Source organism: Emydura macquarii, unplaced genomic scaffold (genome assembly GCF_026122565.2).
Source record: "Emydura macquarii macquarii isolate MOO-44397 ecotype Brisbane River unplaced genomic scaffold, CSIRO-AGI_Emac_v2 contig_2768, whole genome shotgun sequence".
Classification (NCBI taxonomy): domain Eukaryota; kingdom Metazoa; phylum Chordata; order Testudines; family Chelidae; genus Emydura; species Emydura macquarii.
The window spans coordinates 4,190,545-4,209,992 of NW_027132905.1; the positions used below are offsets into that span (position 1 = coordinate 4,190,545).

A 19,448-nucleotide genomic window follows, 5' to 3' on the forward strand; every position below is an offset into this window, starting at 1 on the left:
CCAGCACGAAGAGGAGAAAAGTTCTTCTTTCCCCGTGGGGCACAGATGGGCAGAGAACCTTTTCCACTGGTCCCACTCAGCGCCCGACTCTTGCATCCCTTCTCTGGCACCATGGCCTCTGACCTCCTGCCTGGTCCTCTCACTCCTTTTTCCTTTAGCTTTTACAGGGTCATGGGATGCATTTTGCAGCGGGAGTCCATTAATTTCAGATGCAGAGCCCTGTGACCCATTGTTTTCCGTCTGATTCGTAAAAGGAGGCGAGGGGCAAGCAGGAGTTTGTGGAGTGACATTATCGCAGCAGGGAGCCAAGGCCCTGCTGAAACCTGCTCAGCCCGCCTCCTCTGCCAAAGGATGAACGTGTCTGATCTCAGCCCCCATGAGCTGGTCTGTTTGACAGGGGGATGGAGGAACAGTAATGCCCCTTTGGTCTCTCCCCACTGAGGTAAAATACATGGGGCAGGCAGCAATTTATAGTGCACCCTCACCACCCCCCCAGGGCTCAGCTGCATCAGCCTCAGACAAGGAAATACCCAGAACCCCTGGGGCTGCATGGTCCATACAGCTCTCTCTTTCCAAGGCAGACAAAGGGTGTCATGGACCAGCTCCTCCACTCTCATCTCACGGTGCTGGTTATGCTTCTGAGGCTAGTTTGGGACCTGCTGTAGGAACCAAGAGCCCCGTGAAGCGTGTTTACATGGCACTCTGCCTTCATTAGCTTTGGACTGGCTTAGCAGAGCTGGGGGGGAGAGGAATTCTACAGCCCCTCCGGCCCCTGGAGCTGGCACTGCCCGCTGGGCCCAGTAATCTGCTTTATGAGTCGCACGTTCAGCTTCTGTCCCCCCCCAGCACTTCGTGCATGAGCAGAGGCGGCTCCATTCCTGCCCCGTACCTCACTCCTTACCTGGAGGAGTGAAGAGGAGGATGGACTCTAGGAGCCTAGGCTGTGCCGCCCTCTTAACACTGCCCCCACCCAGCCGTCAGACAAGCGGTCTCTTGTAGTCCTGCCCCATGGGGCTGCCTTTGAACTTTTCACCACCAGCTCCCCTCCAGTCTCCCCTGATCTGCAGAGGCAGTTCTTCCTTCTCTCCGCAGCTGCTCTGCAATATTTACAGCCCAGGGGTGGAGGGCCTTCTGCTCCTGCAATGCCTGCTCAGAGGATAGTCCCCAAACAACCATTACTAGTAGCCTAGCACCGCCTCCCCTCCCTCATCTCCACAACCAAAGCAGCGTGTTCTTCACTCACGTTAACCAACAAGCTAAAATCCCACAGCAGACACGGCCGTTCTCATCTTCAGCCACGTTAGCAGGGTGAGTTAAATCCACGGGGGGGAAGCCATGGCTTTAACTGGACATGCTGGGATTTTAACATCTAAGAAAGCACCACTTCATTACAGCAAAGACAAGGCGTCCCTGTGGTTCAGGCAGAGCCAAAGATCTGACGTGAAGGTATTTTATCCCCTGCCCATGGAGCCTCCCTTACTTTAAACTTTCACTACAGCAATTCTCATCTACTTCTTAATGAGCAGACACAGCCACACCGATAGTGGGAAGGGCTTAATGCACTTGTCCCCCCCTTTAAAAATGCTGCCCTTCCTCGAGCCCAGCCACGAACACTTCCAATCAAAATCAATTTTATTTTTGTGTTCCATAAAAAAAAACCCACAAAAAAACGTAAGAACACAACCTAGGAGAACAGAGCCTTGTATGCTTGAATTTAGGCTCTGAGGGGACATGAGAGGTCATGACGATCTGTTTTAGAAGTTATAAAGTGAACCCAAGAACTGTTAGCAAAAAGACAGAGACTGCGATCACAGAAGTGTCTCTTAAAAATATAACTCTGGAGAGAGATTGCTGCATATCACTTGTCAGAGGGGGAACGTCACGCTGCAGGAGCTGGCGGCTTATTTCCTCTGCCCACGGAGCCGCACCATTTCCTGCTTAGATTACCTCCTTTAGTTTGATTACAGTGCAATGGCTGGGGGTTTTCGGGTGCGGGGGGCAATATATACTTAAGTCCATGCCCAGCCATGTAGCAGATGAGGCAGCAAAGTACAAAGCTTGGCTCTAAAAGTCACTGTTAAAAGAAGTTATAAATTAAGATTTAGAAGTTTCTTTTTCTTTTAAAAAAAATAGAAGAGTTTTAATCTGCTTTCTCTTTCTTCCACCCATTCGCCCTTCATTCATTGTTGGCAGTCACAGAGAGGTGCTCTGAGGGGGGGGGGAAAGAAAATATTGTGTTAGAGAAGAAACAATCAACTCCATCACACAGAGATGGAAAGGCCTATCACCAGGCCACATGGTGACCAGCTAACTCCCCTGAGCAAGCACCCCACTTTGCAAAGGGGCAATGCAACCCGCTCTTACATTTCCCCCTGCCTCAACTTCTTTTTAAAAGGCTTATTCATTCTAGCCCTGTCATTCACACACAGGCCAGGTCAGCTGCCCTGGGCTTGTACCCAAAAGCAAAAAGGTACTTGGCTTGGGATTTTGGATGCTGGATTCTCGCGCTATCTATCTTGGTGCCCTTGTGCTAGAGAAGTGAAACTCCAAGCTCTTCATGCAGCAGCAGGGGTGAGCATGCACCTCCCTTCCCGCCCCGCGGCATTCGTGTGCCACCCTTGGAACCAGCCCGTCAGTTCCCAGGGGAGCAGGAAGTACCGACTCCCAGAGACAGGTCAGTGATAACGAGCCAGAGGGACAAACTCCTGTACGACTACTAGACAACAGAGGCAAAGGCACAAAGCTTGCCAGCACCGCAAACTTCCCCCCAAGCTCTGAACTCCGTCCACCTCGAACGATCCCATCCGTGCGGAAGTCTTTGACCACAGATAGAGGGAGCCAGATGCTGACTACCACACCGCCAGGGCCGGGGCAAGGCAGCCAGCCCAGGAATGATGGGTGAAGCTCTCGCCCGCTAGCGCCACTGAACCCTTGGATTGGCTGTCTGTCCCACTGGCCTGCCTCCTGGGGCAGAATAACCAATCAGAGCTGATCAGTCTGGAGCCACGCCCACCAGGGGAGGAGCTGAAGAGCCCAGCAGCTGGGGGCGACTCCACCAGCTCCTCTCCTGGCAGCAATGGGGACAGACCGGCATCTGTGCTACGCTAGCACCTGGCCCGGGGGCGGGGGGAGGATGATGAAAAAACCAAATACGCAGCTCAGGAGAAACCAGCCCATCTCACTCTCCGCCCAACTTTGGGCATGACTTCAAGGGGAAAGGACTGAGCCTGGGTGGTGATTTTTCCCACACAGCTTCTTCCTGTGCAGAGGGCATGGCCCATCTCTCCCAGACGGAGGGGCGTGCACACACCCCACCCGCCCACCCCGGCGCCAAGGTCACTTTTCAAGGGCGGTGTTTTAAAACAGGCCGTCAGGTGCCATAGACCAGGTCCCCACCACGAAATGGTCTCAGGATGATCAGAGGTCAAAGCGCTCATGGTTCGTTGTCCCCATGGCACACGTACCTTCTCACAAGGATCCCTCACCCTCAGCAGCTTTCTTCTTCTAGGAAGAAAAAAAAAAAGGTCTGTAAAATCTATGAACTGCACCCAGCAGAGCCACTCCTGTAGCACGTGACAGTTGTTGGTTTCCTGGCTAATTCCATAAAAACGGGCATCCCCCCCCCGCCAGTTTCATCAGGGGAGCTTCGATTGGCTTTCCAGTTGTCCAGAAGCTCCACTCCCACAGTCCCCCCTCCCCCCTCTCCTCCTCACCCCCAACACACACACACAATTGTTAGCATGATTCATTTCTCTCCGCCATTGCGGAGCCTGCTGGGAAGCGCAGCCGGGGACTCTCCACCGCACCCCGCCATGCGAGCTCTTTGCCGGGGAGGGCTCATCTGCAGGAGCAGGGCGGCAGGGAGCACTCCCTCCACGCACGGCAGGGAAGTCGGGCAGGAGTGAGTGGGGCGGCTGCTAACGCACTGTCAGGACTGGAAATGCCAGGAGTTCATACAGCAAGGAAAAAAACCCATTTCCTCAAGCAGCGGCAGCCACCCACCCCTGCCCCTCTCACCGCACCCAGCCACCCCCACACAGGTCAGGGGGCTGTCTGAAAAGCAGACCATGCCAGCCCCCTCCCCGACATCCCTGACTCCGCCACGCCTTGAAGGGGCCAGCTCTAGGATGCAGCTCGTCTGTCCATCCACCCTCGCGTCGCCGCTGAGATGCCCGAGAAAGGAGCCACACCTGCTGAGCGTTCTGTGCTGTGGGTACCCACCCACTAGGGCCAAGACGGAAGCCAGCCCCCACCCACCCACCGTCGCTGCCTGGCTCCAGGGCCCCTCGTACAGACACACACACCTTTTTTTTCTTTTTTTTGTGGGCGGAAGCAGCCCCGTCGGCGCTTGGCTCCACTCCAGACGCAGCCTTCTTGCTTTTCTTCTTCTTGTCTTTCGCAGTCTTCTTCTCTGGAGAGGAAAAGGACAGGGGTGCTTGGGAAAGGGGGCAGAGCTGACACTGGGGGTCAGACACCAAGAAGTGGCAACCAGCGAGGCTGGCGAGAGGTCTCTGCCTCGCCCTGCGAGCCTTCGGCCATGTCTGTGCTAGCAGCTTCCCCACCCTTGCCCTGCACTGCTCAAGCAGGGTAGCAACGGTGGGAGTGAACGCACAGGCCCTGCCAGCAGGCGCCCACCAGCACCCAAGGGACATTTCGAGAGGGAAGCTGCGACGCCTGGGAGAGCACGGCCCGTTCTCTCACACGCTGCGCAGGGCACATGCAAACGCTGCAGGTGTCTCTCGGGCTGGGCACAGCCGCAGCGGCTAGGGCCTGGGTTAACCCGCTCCCCAGGACTGCGCACAACCACGTGGTGACACGTTCCAGGGCACGGCCGCCGCTGTGAAGTGAAGCGAAGCGGGGATTCTCCGAGAGGGGGCGTCCGCGAAGGGGCGGGTGGGAGGCAAGCAGGGCTGGGAGGCCACCGGCACCGGACGCACGTGCAATTCAGAAACTGAAAAGCAACATGAGCAAACCGTTCCAGGAGGTCTTAATTCTCGCCGGGCTGGAGCATCCCTTTGCCATCCCCACACAGCCCACCCGGTGCAGCCTGCCCATCTGCCCCGCTGGGCTGCCAGGAGTTGGATTTCCGCATGATCGAAACCCCAGCAGATACTGTTCTAGCCGCTCCGTTCTCTGTCCTGCATTCCCACCGCCAGCTGGCACAGTGGGCACCTCTAGTCTGCAGACACGTGCTCCGCCACTGTGGGGCTCCGCAAAGCCGGAGCAGGGGTTACCCGCTGGGGAGGGGCAGGAACTGTGCTTTTCATTCACACAGCAGCCCTGCTCCATTCCCCCCCGGGCAGCATTAATGGCATTGAGTCATCTTCATCGCTCCCCGTGGCTCAGCACCACGCTGCAATGTAACGCAAGAACACAGAGCCAGGCAGGGCGCGCTCCCCCCGCATCTGGGAAGAGCGTGAGTGTCGGATTGAAGCTGTGAAGATGACAGCATCAATCTCAATGCAGATCCTTTCAAGCAGAGTGAAAGGGTTTGTCACCGATCTGCCATTTTCAGGCAGCTCCGGGGAGGAGAACACCCTGCTCGTTAGTGCCTCCGCCACGCCCAGCGTGTTGCAAACTCAGGGAGCTTGCGCTGCTCTCTCTCGCTTGCTCACACGCACCCTCCCTCGCCAGCCCCCAGCCTGTGAACTTCACCCTCTGGGTTTTTTAGAGCATGGCCCATGTGGACTCTCTCAGGTGCTGGCTGGGAGCTGGCCGTTAGGCGGCAGGAAGGCAGGCACAGAGCAGTCTGCAGACCCGCTCTAAAAAGCTTGTGGCTGGCGACAGCTTGCCCCGTGCTTGTTGGCGCGTGGCAGGGCATGCGCTGAGCCAGCCGAGTGGGTGCTGCAGGTGCAGGGAAGGGCGGAGGCCCAGAGCACCAGGGATTTCTGGAGAAAGGGCAGAAGCACCCAAACTCCTCCCTCCAAGCACCGCTGCCCCGGACCAGCGACAGCGGCACGAGCGGAAGGGACAGCGCTGCAGACCCGTGCCCGATGCGTAAGCAAGGCAGATGCGCAGGCCACAGACAGGCACGACGGAAGCAAAAAGAGAGCCGAGCTGCCTGGCCTTTTAATAGCGGGGTAGTTCTTGGCCACAGGTTCAAATGTATTCAGTCGCCTGCTGAACTATTTCAGCTCAACCTTGGCTGCATTCGGGGGGCAGCGTCTGAGCAAGGAACGAACCTTGGGAGCCAGCCCAGGGGGCACCACTGAGGGGGTCCTGCAGTACAGACTAGTTGTGGTGCAAGCAGCGGCCACTGGCCTGTCTAGAGAGGAGCAGTGACAGCCCAAGGATGAACCGAGTGAGAGAGGCCCTTACTTTTACTGGATTTCTTCTTCTCCTCCTTGCTGCCCGCGGGTTTCTCCCCTTTGCTTTTTCTCTTTTTGGGCGTCTCCAGGCTGCTTTTTGGCTTCTTCGTCATGGGCTCCGCGGGGCCCGCGTCCCCCATCGCCAGCTTCCTTTTCACAGATGATTTCTGCTTCTTGTTCGCTTTGTCCCCGCTCTTTGGTGCTTTCGCTGCTTTCACAGCCTGGGCTGACGCCACAGGGGTTTTCTTCGTCTTCTTCTGCTTCTTCTTCCCTCCCTCCAGCTCCCCCGGCGTTTGCCCCACTGGAGCCTTGGCAGCAGTGGTAGCCCCATCTTCACATTCGCTCACGGCGATCTCTCCCCCCGACAGAGCTACGGACGGTGTCGCCGGAGCGCCCTTAGAACCGCTGTCATTCTGAGTCACCGCCCGGGCTTTCTTTGCTCGGGAGGCTTTGTAGCTGGCGCCTTCTTCTCCCACCTTCCCTGCCGCAGTCTCTTTGCTAGAGGTTGCTTTTGTGGGGACAGCTTTCTCCCCAGAAGAGGGCACCTTGCTCCCTGTAGAAACAATTTAAAGAAGAGGATTTAGGGAAGAGATTTGGTTACAACCCAAACTGCTCCAGGGAGGCGAGTGTTTAAGAGACGCCCCCAGCCAGTGTAATTTGCAGGTACTCATGTCAGACAGAACTAGGAACTAACCTCCCCAGAAATACAATGCTGTATGCTGCAGGGCTGTGGGGGGGAGGGGGAAGTGGATTCATTCAGAGAACAAAAAACAGGTTTGGGCTATAAACGAAGAGTCCAAAGGATTCAAAAGAACTTAAGAATGGCCATCCTGGGTCAGACCAGACGCATCAGAGGGAACAAACAGAACAGGGAAGTCTGGTCTCCAACGTGCGCCCTAAAAAAAACCCCCCAAGTCAAACAATTTAAGGATTTTCAGTCTGTGCCGAAGAGCGCTGGCTGGCACGGCAGGTGTACGTGGGCAGCTTGCACCACGATGGGCTCTAGGCACTGCTAACGTCCCTCAGTTTTGTGAGCACTGCGTGAATAGACCCTAGATCACAGGGGTCCCCTGCGGACATCTAGTCTGACCTCCTGAACGTCACAGGCCACCACACAGATCTTTCAGGCTTGGATTTCTACCTTTCACTTACAGACATTCAACTGCGGAGAAGTGCTCTTAACTGCACAGTCTGGTTCAAATCATCTATCCAGCCAAACAGTCCTGTCCCTTTGGCCCTGCCCGTCCCCAAACAAGCGTTTCAGAAGGACACGCGACAGGGACAGAGCCATGGAAGAGGTTTCAGGCGGGTATTTTGTTGGTAGCATTTAACAAAGTGATTCTTAAACCAGCTTTTATCAAGGGTGGATACATTTTTCCAATCAAAACTGGTTCCCAGGAGAAGTGTAGCACACGTCTGAAGGAAGAAGCACCTCGCAAGTTGTCCGGTTCGACAGCTCTCATTGCTCTCTGGGTTTTGATTTTACAAGTAAGTTTGGCAATCGTCACTAGAAACAGTAGTTAAAGTTCTCCAGTGTTTGGTCAGGATTCAGAATAGCCATGCGCACGGGAACACACTGGGTAGTTCCATGCTTCTCAAACAGCCCCCCCCACACAGCCCCGAAAGCATGCAGACGTGAAGAACAGCTTGCAATGTTTCTGGAGGCGTCCGGCAGGGGGCAGCATCAGACTGTCACTACTCACCGTGAAGCAGGCGATGTGCGCTTCTGATTCCTCTGGACTCAGATTTCAGAGATGGAGAAGACCTATAGGTCACCTACTCCAACCCCTGCCAATGCAGGCTCGTCCCCCAGCCTATATTCTCCTGCCTCATCTAAAAATCCCAGCTGATGGGGTTTCCACCACTTCCCTTGGGAGATTATTCCATGGCCTAGCAGGTGCCTGGAGCCCTGGTACAGCGCATATTTAGGAGCCGGCTCTAAAGCCGCTTGGGTTTGTGGGCTAGATCTCAGCCTCCCGCCTCACCTAGCAGAGCCCTAAGACTAACCTGCCTTCTGTCTGACTGTCTTCTCAGCATCCGTGTCGGAGTCACCGCTGTCACTCTCAGAGATGTCAGCGAGGGCCGCTTCCCCAGGGCTTGCCACGCTGCTGGCAGCGGCGGCTGCTGCTTTTCTACGCCCTGGTTTGGAGACGGGCAGGGAAGCAGGTTTTTGCCCCTGGGATGCCGCTGGAGCCTTGGCGAGACCAAGATAACCTGTTAGAAGGGACTGAAGAGCGCATACAGAGCGAGACAGTCACTGAGCTTGTATCCTTTTGCATGACATTTTAACTGCCACCCCCAATTCCCCTGGGGCAGGCTCCCAAAAGGTTGCAATCGCTCAGGGGCCCGTCACGGTTTGGGGCCACTGGGAAGTGGAGAGACAGAAGCAAAGCGCACAGGCAAATGCAAGACACGGGAATACAAGGGATCTGTGAAGAGCCCCAGACCCTCTGGCTCTACCCCCCCCCCCCGCCCCATTATGAGCTGGGAGGCAATGCCTCTCTCCGGTACCACACACCCGGCCAGCTCTCTGTGGGTGGCAGCTCGGGGGATACCCCCGTGCCGTGCAGCCTGTAGGTGAGTAGCAGCACACAGAGTGAGACCTGCCAAGCAGGGAGGCTGTTTGACGAGTTTCTGACATATGTTGTAATCTTCTGTATATTTGCTTCTTTGTTCTCTGCCTGTGGAGCATGCCTGGGGAGGTTTGGCCCACGGGCGCACTCCTACGCTTGCACGCAAAGCTAATGCACTGCAGATGTACCGTGCTCCCTGTGTATTACCCGCGAAGGGAGTTTAATGGCTTAGACACGGGTTTAGTTACAAACAAACATCACTGCTGTGGGCATAACAGTTTCCCTTGTTTAGCTATTTCAGCGCTGCAGGGCCTCCGGCTCCCCGTACGTGCCTTTTTATCCAATGGAGACGTCAGTCAAGCTCTAGGCAGGTGCGGTTTGTCTGTCTGCTTGCAGGGGTGCTCGGGGGAACCCGAGCCCAAAGCCTTCTCCCATCACTGCTCCCCAGCGCAGACGCACCGCGGCTGGGATTCCAAGGGACCCCAGCCCCCTTCGACAACCCCACCCAGCAGCCGGAGCGGGTGCAACTCTGGGACTCCCAAGCAGCAGCCGCCGTCTACCCCAGTGCTGAATTTGGCCCAGCGTCTGCTCCGTCTTCCAGAGCAGTTGGGATAAGCAACAGCCCCCGCCCGCGGGGTACAGGACACCTCACCTGCGACGACTGCGGCTCTTCCTCGCTGGACTCGGAGGAGGAGCTCTCGGCCTCCTTCGGCGTTCCCAGCTTCTGGGCTGCCCCTGCAGGAGAAGCAAAGTGCCCGGTAAAGTTCCCCGGCTGGTACACGCCGGCCCAGTGCAGAGGGTGCTGACCGGGGAGCCCCCCAGCTGTCTCTCTGGGCGCCCCTTGCAGCAGGCCCCAGTTCTGCCGGGGTTCCCAGGAGACGCGCTCTCTACAGGGCAGCCTCACGTGTCAGCGAGAAGCGTCCCGCCAGCTCTGCGAGGCTCTTGGTGCAGCAAACCCGTCTTTTCCGAGCTGCTCGCGGGGGCCAGGCTCCGGGGAGCTCCCCAGAGCAGCGTCCCTTACCAGGCTTTGGGAGCTGCTCGGCTCTTTCCTCCTCGCTGTCCGAGGAATCGCTGCTGTCCAGGCTCTCGTGTCCTTTGCCGGGCGCCGGGGGCACAGCCTGGCTCCGGGTGGCCCTGCCTGCAGCGTGAAGTCTTGCTCTGCCTGCGGCGGCGACAACACTTTTGCCTTTGGCAGAAGGGCTCTGCAACGCAGAGGCGTTTGCTTGCGCTCTCTTCCCTGCAGGGGCCGCGGCTTGACCTGAGGCAGCCCCTGGCTTTGAGCAAGAGGGAGGAAGGGGCTGCGGAGAGGAAGGCAGAAGGAAACAAGGCACGTTTTAGAGAAACTGGGGGCTGGGGATTCATAACTGCCAGAGAGCCCGGAAGGCAGGGCGGTCTCATGGTGAGGCCCTAGGCAATCTGGGGTCTATTTCCCAAGCAGCCCATGGGCAAGAGACTTAGCCTCAGTGACTCAGTTTCCCCATGGGCGCAATGAGGAAAACGCCACCTGCCTCACCGGGGGGCTGAGGAAGCGCCAGTAGCCAAGGTAATCTGCAAGAGGAGCTAAGATCCTCCAATCGAAGGTGCTACCGAACTGCAGGATATCCTCAGTCCCAGGGAAGAGAAGGCCGCAGGGACACGGCAAGCTAACGCGGGCCTTGCTGCCTGTGCTCTGGCTACCCCGCAGTCTGCAGCCAGGGGCGGCAGCAGCTCAACTCAAAGAGGCGGATGGAGAGGGAGAAAGATGGTTTGGTCAATCCAGATCTTTAGCATAAAGAGGTGCAGGGGAGGCTACGAGACGGCACAGATGCCAGCCCAGGAGCCATTACCTGGGATACACTGGGGAACTGCTGACCACGGAACAGGCGTTTCCAGCACGCCGCTCTTCTAGGGAAAAGTCGGTGTGAGGCTGAGAACTGCAGCCTCCTCAGGGAAGGCGACAGGGATATTTTGTCCTGTGTTAGGGTGGCTGTTAAAATAGCTCTGCAAACTCCCGCCCGACCCCAGCCTCTGGACGACACTCCACTAGTCTGGGCCTCCGGGATCTGCCAGATCTCCCTGCAGCGCCGCCTGTCACTCCGCACACCCAGCACGTCTCTCTTACCTGTCTTGCAGGCTTCTCTTCTTCCTCGCTCTCCGAGGAACCCGAGCTCGAGCTCTCGGACGCGTGGTCAACGGTGGCTACAGTTGCCTTGGCAAGGCTGCTGGCCACTCTGTTTGCCCCTCTCCTCGGAGGCTGCCTGGGCTTTGCTCGGCCGGCTGCTGAGACTCTGGGCTTTGCTGCGGAGGCAGGTGCCGGTTTAGATTTCACTTGGGCCAGCTGCTAAGCCAGACAAGAACGGAGGAAAGTCAAGACAACGCGGTGATTTTGAAAACAGACACAGCAACGAAGTGGAGGAGTCTGGAAGTCCAGGGAATTTGACCCCGCTTTGCACGAGGACAGTGCATATCCAAGCACGTCTCTGTGCTCAGGTTCCAGGCTGATGAGGGCATCATAAATACCGAGATGGAAAACAGGACACAAGCCACCTAGGAAATGCACTCCCCCGGTTTTCAGACACACCCAGTGGTTGACAGCGACCGTTAACAAGAAGCCATTGCGTTTCCTCACAGGCCAGGCCTATCACCTCCCCAAATGGGAGGGCAGGGGCTGACCGACAGGATAGCCATGGAAGGAGCACCACGCTCCGGGGAGGCAGCAAACAACTACAAAGAAAGGAGGGCAGGGGAAGCGATCCGTCTCCCACTTTCAGTTCCAAGTCAGTCTACGTGTGGGGCCTCTCCCCCCCACGGCAGACACCTGAGCTTCGACACGCCAGGGCTTTGTGCTCTCACGCATTTCTCATACGCCGCAGCTGGTGCAAGATGCAGTCCAGACAGCTGCGGGTCCAAAGGTGCCTTTAAACATTTTCAGCCGCGATGTAAGAGCTCCAATCACAGTGGCTGCTTTTACAGCCGTGTAAAATCTCACCGCTCTGCATAAATCAGCCCTGGGGCTGGGTGCCAGCCTGAAAGCTGGGGAGCAAGCAGCCTTCTAGTCATCTACGGCACAGGGGCGACTCGAGTACGGGCGGCTGCTTTTCTATCCCCGACGCCCAAGAGCAGCGCCCATGAGCATGGACACATGCGGGCGTGGACTGAGCACCGAGCTCCTCTCGCAGAGGCCAGCCGGCAGGGAGCAATGATTCCAGGCACGTGGGGACGGATCCGAGCGGGAGCCGAAAGGCTGTGGGTCAGATCCGGGGCGCTGCACCGCTCAGGAGACAATGCCTGGAGTAGAGGCCCACGCACCGGTCTACTGGAAGTTAGAGAAGCCACTGGGGCTGCTCTTATTTATGATCGCTTCTCCAGCGGGACAGGCCGCCCTGCAGCACTGAACAGCTGGTGCACCGACTGTCCTGGCCAGCATGTCTTTGTTGGGACAGGGAGGAGGGAAGGGCGCTGGTATGCTGGGGCTACAGGGATTGGGGAACCCTCCTGAGTTAGGGGAGTTCTTCACTCTGGCAGGATCTGGCTGTTTTCCAGCTCATTTATTCTGCAGGAGATGCACAAAGTGGCCCAAATGCGGGCAGGGACCGAGCGGTAGGATTCTCACTCTCACAAGGCACCCACTGCTTGCACGGCTCATATGGGTTGGAAAAGTCCCTGTAACAGCTGGCTCGGATCACCAGCATTGACAGACGCTCCGCATAGCCTGGGCTTGCTGAAAGAGCCACGGAAGTTCTTGGAAGAGCAAGCGCTCCAGACAGACAGAGTTTCGCTAGCCGCTTTATCTTGCTGCAGCCTGGAGACCACAGCTCTCAAAGAGGCCAGCTCAGCAGAGCTTCCTCCCCACCCCCCGCGCCCGAGTGGTCTGGTTTCTAGTTACCTGCGGGGGTGTCTGATCCTCCTCCGAGTCAGACTCCTCACTGCTACCTGCTGCCCCTTGTGCTTTTGAAAGAGGTGCTAGAAGGGCCTGGGCCTTCCGACCACTAGCCAGCTGGGCTGTGGCGTTTGTCTTCACTGTTGAAAGAGGTCAGAGAGAAACCAGGGTAAGCCCGCAAGCCGTTTCTAGGAAGGCAACGGCTGGAGAACAGGAGGAGACTGCTTATGCGTCAGTGTTCTGCTTTGAGCCACTGTTGCTCGACTGGAAGAGGAAAACCCTGTTGAAAAGGGACGCCACTAGAAAACAACGATTTCTAACACCCCCTTCTCTGCAAGATTTCTCTGGCTTCCCCCACTCCCCGGCTTGCTCTTCAGTGAGACTCCTGGATGAAGGGGCTCAACAGGACGTAGTGCAAGGGGTGGCTGAGGGAGGTAATAGCTGGGAACACCATGAACGTGCCAGAATAATTGGGCTCTGGAAAACCTTCCCTCCCGTCTCCGTGCAAATAAACAATCACCAGAAGGCGGCGGGAATCAGGAGTGGAAAATATTGTTAGCAGTTGACAGCTGAGCAATGCTCTCTTCAAAGCCTGCTGGAGGCCTCCGTAGCGGGCTGATGTCTCCCACATCACACACACTCTCTGGCATGCCTACAGCTGGGGCACACATCAGCCCCTCCACCATCCGATCACACTTTAGCGACTAATAAAACTGACTGGATGGGTTTCTGCCGGTTTCCTGGCCGCTGTTACACAAACAAGCAAGACAGGCCAGCCGGTCTATTGCCCTGTGCTTCAGTGAGCCCCAGAACACAAATCGGGGGGGGTTGGAGGTCTAGACAGAAGTGAAATGGCAGATCTGTGCCGAAGGGATGCACGCTCAGCCGAGTCCTCTGCACTGTGTACAGACTCCACTGCTCTCAGAACTCAAGCCCACATTTACAGCTGACAAGCCTTCCCTACCTCCCGCGTGCACAGGCTAAGAGAGATCCGTTTTACCAGCTCACTGCAAGAAAGGATTTGACATTAGATCAAGCTCTCCCTGCTAAGAAGGTCCCGTAATAACCATCCACAGGAGCAAGACTCCTTTGTAATAAACACTCATCCCCTCAGGCCTCGTCCTGCATCCAGGCATCAGCTCTGGAGATTCCAGGAATAACTTCTGGTGTCTCACATTCTGAACCCAGCAATACAGAGGAACCAGCCTGAAACATGTTATCTGCTAAGGCAATGCCGCTGCACCCCGAGGGACATGCTGTGCAATGGCCAGAGTCACCTGTTGGGAGTAAAAGCATGGAAGGTTCACATCCATGGAAGGGGTGAGACGGGTCAACTGAAAATAGCAAGAGCCAGCCTGACCGGTCATCAATCCCCTCGGCAATCTGTTGGGTTCCCCTGGGTGTCCCACAGCTGCCACATCATCCATTGGCCACCCCCCAAGTTTTGCTCCCACACCGCCTTTGCAGATCTGATGACAGGGCCCATGCATCTTCTTGGGGGACTCAGATCTTGCGCTCTCTCGGACTTGTGGCTGCAGAGACACCCGAAGGCTCTGGAGATGGGGCAGCAGTAGGGAGGGAGAAGCAGATCCGTACTCTGCCTGGGAGGCTCCTCTGCATCTTTGGTGATCTCCCTCTATCTTCACTTCAGACACAGCCACATCCCGGTGAGACTCTATGGTGTAGCCACCAGAGAGGCCACGGAGAGGTGCAAGTCTTCCTCACCTCCTCCAGGGAGAAGCATGTTACCAGCTTTTCCTCACCCAGCCTTTCCCACCCTGGGAAGAGACCAGGAGTGGGTCACACTAACTGATGGGGGGAGGAGGAGGAAATGAAGCCAAAACAGTTTTAAAGCCCCTGAAGCTGCCAGTCACTCATGTGAGAGTTTCCCGAGGAATTCAAAGGCAATCCAGCATTCATTAGTATCTGCTTCCTGGGAAGCCTCCCGCCAGGAAGAGAGAAGAGATAGCTAGAACAAGAGCTCAGGAGTCAAAAGGTCTGAGTTCATTTCCCGGCTTTGCTGCAGACTGCCTGTACCTCAGTTCTCTCCCTTCCCCCTGGACGAGTGAGGGGGACAATCCTCCTCCAGGCTGCACAGGAGGGGAGAAGTGACACTTAATTCATTACTAGCAACGAAGCCTTTTGATCTCTTACAGAGCTTCCATCCACCGAACTCAACGTGCTCACTACTTATTACACTGAGGCTTCTCTCCCTGCCCTCCATCTGCACACGCTGTTAGCAGCTGGCCTGTGCTGGCAATGCAGGAAGCAACAGAAAACAGACCCCCCCGACAAACAACTCTTGGGCCAGTTTGGAAGGACACTCTAGAAGAGACAGAAGGGAGCTGCCCTGACAGGTCTCGCTAACGTCAGCTTCAGAGCGACTGGCACCGTCTGCATCCCTTGACAGTTCAGAGTGTGCCGTGTGATGGTTCTTAAAGAGGGCAGGCCCCGTCTATAATAGGGGAGGCGCTCAAGCTGCCTGTCTACAACACAAACGCTGCTCCAGCTGAGAAGAGAAGCAAGCCCCACGAGGATGGAGAGAGGCCCTGAATAGCAATGGCAGGCTAGAATCTTACCAGCGTTAGGCGGCCGTTTCTGCGAGGCGTCTTCCCCCTCGCTGGCGGAGGACGACATGCTGCTCTCGCTCTCAGAGTCCTTGGCCTTCAAGGCACTGCCAGCTGCTTTCACGGGGCTGCCATCTTTACCAGCCGGGCAGGGTTTGACACCAGGGAGAGGCTGAGGGCGTGGCACTCTCTTTAAAAAAGAAAAAGAAAACTTTTTTTTAAAAACGGTAACAGGTTCAGTGCCAGAGTCAGAGTCCGCTTCCCGCGCCCCTTACGCTGCGTCATTTAAAACGCTTCTTTTATCCCCGAAGACCACCATCCGTTCGGAGACGGATCATTTCTGAAACCAACGAAAGCAGCCATCTCTCTCGGCTGGGAGGCGGCAGCCGTTCACAGCGGAGGAAACCACCCCAGAACGGTTTGGGAAGTGGGGAAGTACCACCAGATCCAGCTGGAATGGTGCAGGCACAAGGTGGGGAGGGGAACAGATTTCGCTGGAAACTGACCAGGCCACCAGGGTTAACTCCCCTACTCTTTCAAAGAGGGCCAAGGGGTCAGCGCCTCATTATCACGTCTCATCCAACAACTCTACCTCCAGCAGCACGGCACTCCCTAGCATTAGGCCGAGACCCCAGTTCAGTCTGACATGGAAGAGAGGCGGCCACCTACGGAAACCTGACTGCCACTGCCTGCGGGGGCTAGGCGTCCCCTGGAGGCTCCTCCTTCAAATACCAACTGGACCCTGGTGGCTTATGACATTTGGAGGGACCAGGGTGCGAGGTGAACCGACTGCAAGACACAAACCCCACAGCAGCTGCCTCCTGAAACAGGAGGACTCAGCGTTAGAGATGAATTTACCACCAGAGGAAGGCAGTGCCACCCGTCCTAGGAAGCGCTTTGTCCAGAGTGCGAGCAATTCATTTGTCCATGGGCCTACGTAAGAAGTTGTGCAACTCTAAAACACGGCACTGGGGCTGGGCCTTCGAACGGGGGCTGCCAGCGTTTTGATTCCTGCGGCTCAAGGCAGAGCGTGAGTCCAATGCAGCTGGTGCGTGACGCTGCCTGATCTCCATGTGCTGGGCTGAAAGCTCAGCTCCCCATTTGCTCTGGCAGAGCGAGGGCACAAGAACGGCCAGACTGGGTCAGCCCAATGGTCCACCTAGCCCAGGATCCTGACTTCCGACCGTGGCTGGTGCCAGGTGCGTCCGAGGGAATGCAAAGAACAGGGCAATTATTGAGTGATCCATCCCGTTATCCAGTCCCAGCTTTAGGGACGGAGGTTTGCCAGGCAGAGTGGGAGCAGAGTGCCACCCAACCTGCATGTGGCTGGCACCCACGTTTGGGGTGGCCCTTGGACTGGGAACCATTGCCAAAGCTATTCTCAGGCAAGCCGGAGTGTGACAGCAGCTCTACCACGAATGGCCCAATCCCCCCGTCATTCATCCCCTTTACCCCGCAGACCAGCCTTGGTAGACAGGCTCTCCCCCTCTCACAACACAGTCACCAGCGAAGACCTAGAACATCACTGCTGTTCTGGCACCAAGAGCCCCAGACATGCAGCTTCGTCAGATGGGAGGCTGCATCAAACCACATTTTCTGGCACGGCCCCACAGCTAACCAGGGGACAGCATTGGAGTGTTTACCCATTCCGGATGGGGCTCTCCAAACAAGCTCTGCACAGACACAGCTATCTCCCCCAGGACGAGAGGGGAAAACAAACTGGATTCTGTTTGGTTCTGATTAACATGAGTCACTATCTCCAAGAGAGGCCAGCTTCTAACTGGCCGATCAAGAACGTTATTCGAAACAGATGCAGAGATTTAAATGAATCACCCACTTGGGAGCGCACCAGATTTCTCCCGCGACTCAGACACTAGCGCGTGGGGGACTTTCAGCCAGTTATTGGATCTAGTCTAACTCACTTGCCTGCAACTTCCTAGCGAGAGGGCGGACTCTTGCTCATGTTCAGAGAGCGAGAGATGCAGAACAAAGACGTAATGGGGCTAGCTCCAGGACCTGGAAGACAATCAGGTAGCAGCGGCCAGAGCCTGTAAGAATACAGAGCGCTGTGCAGAGGGAAGCTGCTGGAAATCCAAGTCTGCCCCATCCATGACCAGGCAGAGCCCAGCTCTAGGGGCCAACTCCCTCTGTCTCCCACACAGGTTTCATGCCCCCAGAGGGCAGTGGTATCATTTTTATAGGGCCACCATGTCCTAGTGAATGAGTCCAGGCTGGGATTCAAGCTATAGACTGGCTGAACTACTCCGGGCTGCAAGATGCCCCTAGATGAGCAGTGCAGAGCAGGATCCAGTCCAGTGTGTTTTACGGACCCAGGAGACTGGAAGAAGCCTAAAGCAAAGGAAGGGTGGGGGGAGGGTGAAGCAGTCTGACATATTAGAGATGCTGGTACCTGGGAGAAATTCATGAGATGATGGAAGTGTAACTACAGAGAGAGTTTCTCCTCCTGTCCTCCCTCGCTTTCTTTCTCTCTCTCTGCTGCCCTACAAATAGCTCCTAGCACAGTGGTGGGATCACGCCCGAGTTGAATCACTCCCCTCCCCCAGGCTGCTTAGTTTATCTGCGTAATGCAGTCGGCGCTGAAATGAAGCGAGCCAGAAGCTGTGTCCGTCACACTCCAGCTATCACCTATCGGCGCACACAGGAAGCCCACCCCACCTCCCAGCCAATGAGCACAGTAACTTGGATATGTCACGATATCAAAGAACAAGGGCTTCTACTCAAGCATGAGGTCACGTGAGCTCAGGAAGTAGCGTCACGCTTCGTCTCACGTAAGGGTCTAGTGGAACATCACCTCGGGACCAAGTTCAGATACGTTTTCAGTCACATCTGCTAATGTCATAGGTCTCCAGTTTCGGGTGCTCATGGGAGGTGCAGACTCACTGCATGTCTAAAAATGAAGCGCAGATTTTTCAGGCTGTGTATCCAGAAATCGGGCCCGAGAACGTTAGGGGGCAAGTCTGACATTTTTGGCCTTATTGCACAGGTGGGTTTGGAAATTTTGAAAAGAAGCAGGCGCCGGCAGTTTCGTCAAGGTCGATCTTGTTTGCTTTCCCCACCGCAGGAAAAAATAAAACACAAACACCTTTGCAAACAAATGACTTTGACTAAATAATCCTAAATCTTCAGCGATAAACATACTAATTAAGCAGTTCAATGTCGACATGCTGTTCATTTTAATTGTGCTAATCCGCCCCCACAGTGAAAGATGAAGCAGCTTGCTATTCTCTGTACCTGTCTGGATCTTGCTTAGAAGAGACAGGAAGCTGCAGGATACAGTAAGTCAGTGGTTAAACATATGCCCAAGTACTTCATGTTCTCCATCTGCCCAGAGAAGTTCCACCAGGAGAGCTGGATTGTGGGACACAAATGAGGATAATGGCTAAACACCAAGCTGCATTCCAAGTCCTTGGATGCCGGCAGCTGGCATAATGGAAGTCAGCCCGTTTTGGTTACAACCTTTTTTTTTGCCACAGCGACTAGTACGTGGGAATCACAAATTTGCAAACAGTGGCAGAAGGAGAGATTAAATCCTTTAATAGCCTTCAGCAGGGGACACAGCTACTTCTTCCTCAGTGATGGCATTCTCTTCAGCTAAAGATACTGTGGTGAAAACACATTCTCCACCTGTGTTGCTAGAATGGCTACGTCTCACTGGCTTTGTACAAATTCTTCATGCAGCATAAAATTCGCCCCTGCCGCAGCTCGTTCTGAACCAGCATTGAGATTTGAATCGCAATATACGAATGCTGTGAGAGAGACTGGGATAGTGCCAGCCACTCAAAGCTGGTCCCTGAGCCAGCAGACCAGGACAATCCACTGTAAAAGCCAACACGCGGAGCTCATTGGACTCCTACTTGTCTACACCAAATGGGCACTCTGACGGAGAGAAAACCCTCAGGGCCGCAGGGGACATGAGGCCACAATCTTGCACACACTGCCAGACTGCGCCTCGTTAGCGTGTTGTCTTCAGGACTGCCCTAGCACTTAGGGCCAACACTGATAAGCACACAACCTACCAGAAATGACTCCTCGGGGCCATTCTTGCTGCCAACAGACCAAGCATGAGCAAATGAGAAGTGCAAATTGATTCTGTGTGGATTCATGCCTTGCTAAACACTCA

General features: G+C 55.8%; 1 protein-coding gene across 6 annotated transcripts in view; it reads right to left on the reverse strand.

Annotated features, from left to right (window-relative positions):
- Nucleotides 1–1,062: 1,062 nt before the first annotated feature.
- The window catches only part of TCOF1 (treacle ribosome biogenesis factor 1), a 28,608-nt gene continuing 10,222 nt past the window's right edge, over nt 1,063–19,448 (reverse strand). The window contains exons 9-18 of one of the 6 annotated variants that reach the window (XM_067566974.1): nt 15,320–15,497; nt 12,747–12,880; nt 10,983–11,201; nt 9,903–10,179; nt 9,534–9,616; nt 8,316–8,535; nt 6,319–6,861; nt 4,305–4,411; nt 3,465–3,501; nt 1,063–2,208 (exon numbers count right to left, since the gene is read on the reverse strand). In XM_067566974.1, the coding sequence (XP_067423075.1) occupies nt 3,469–3,501; nt 4,305–4,411; nt 6,319–6,861; nt 8,316–8,535; nt 9,534–9,616; nt 9,903–10,179; nt 10,983–11,201; nt 12,747–12,880; nt 15,320–15,497 (1,794 nt within the window). In that variant the 3' untranslated portion in view covers nt 1,063–2,208; nt 3,465–3,468. Of the gene's footprint in view, nt 2,209–3,464; nt 3,505–4,304; nt 4,412–6,318; nt 6,862–8,315; nt 8,536–9,533; nt 9,617–9,902; nt 10,180–10,982; nt 11,202–12,746; nt 12,881–15,319; nt 15,498–19,448 lie in introns of all 6 variants that reach the window. The other 5 variants (XM_067566973.1, XM_067566976.1, XM_067566972.1 and 2 more) reach the window with 5 other exon arrangements.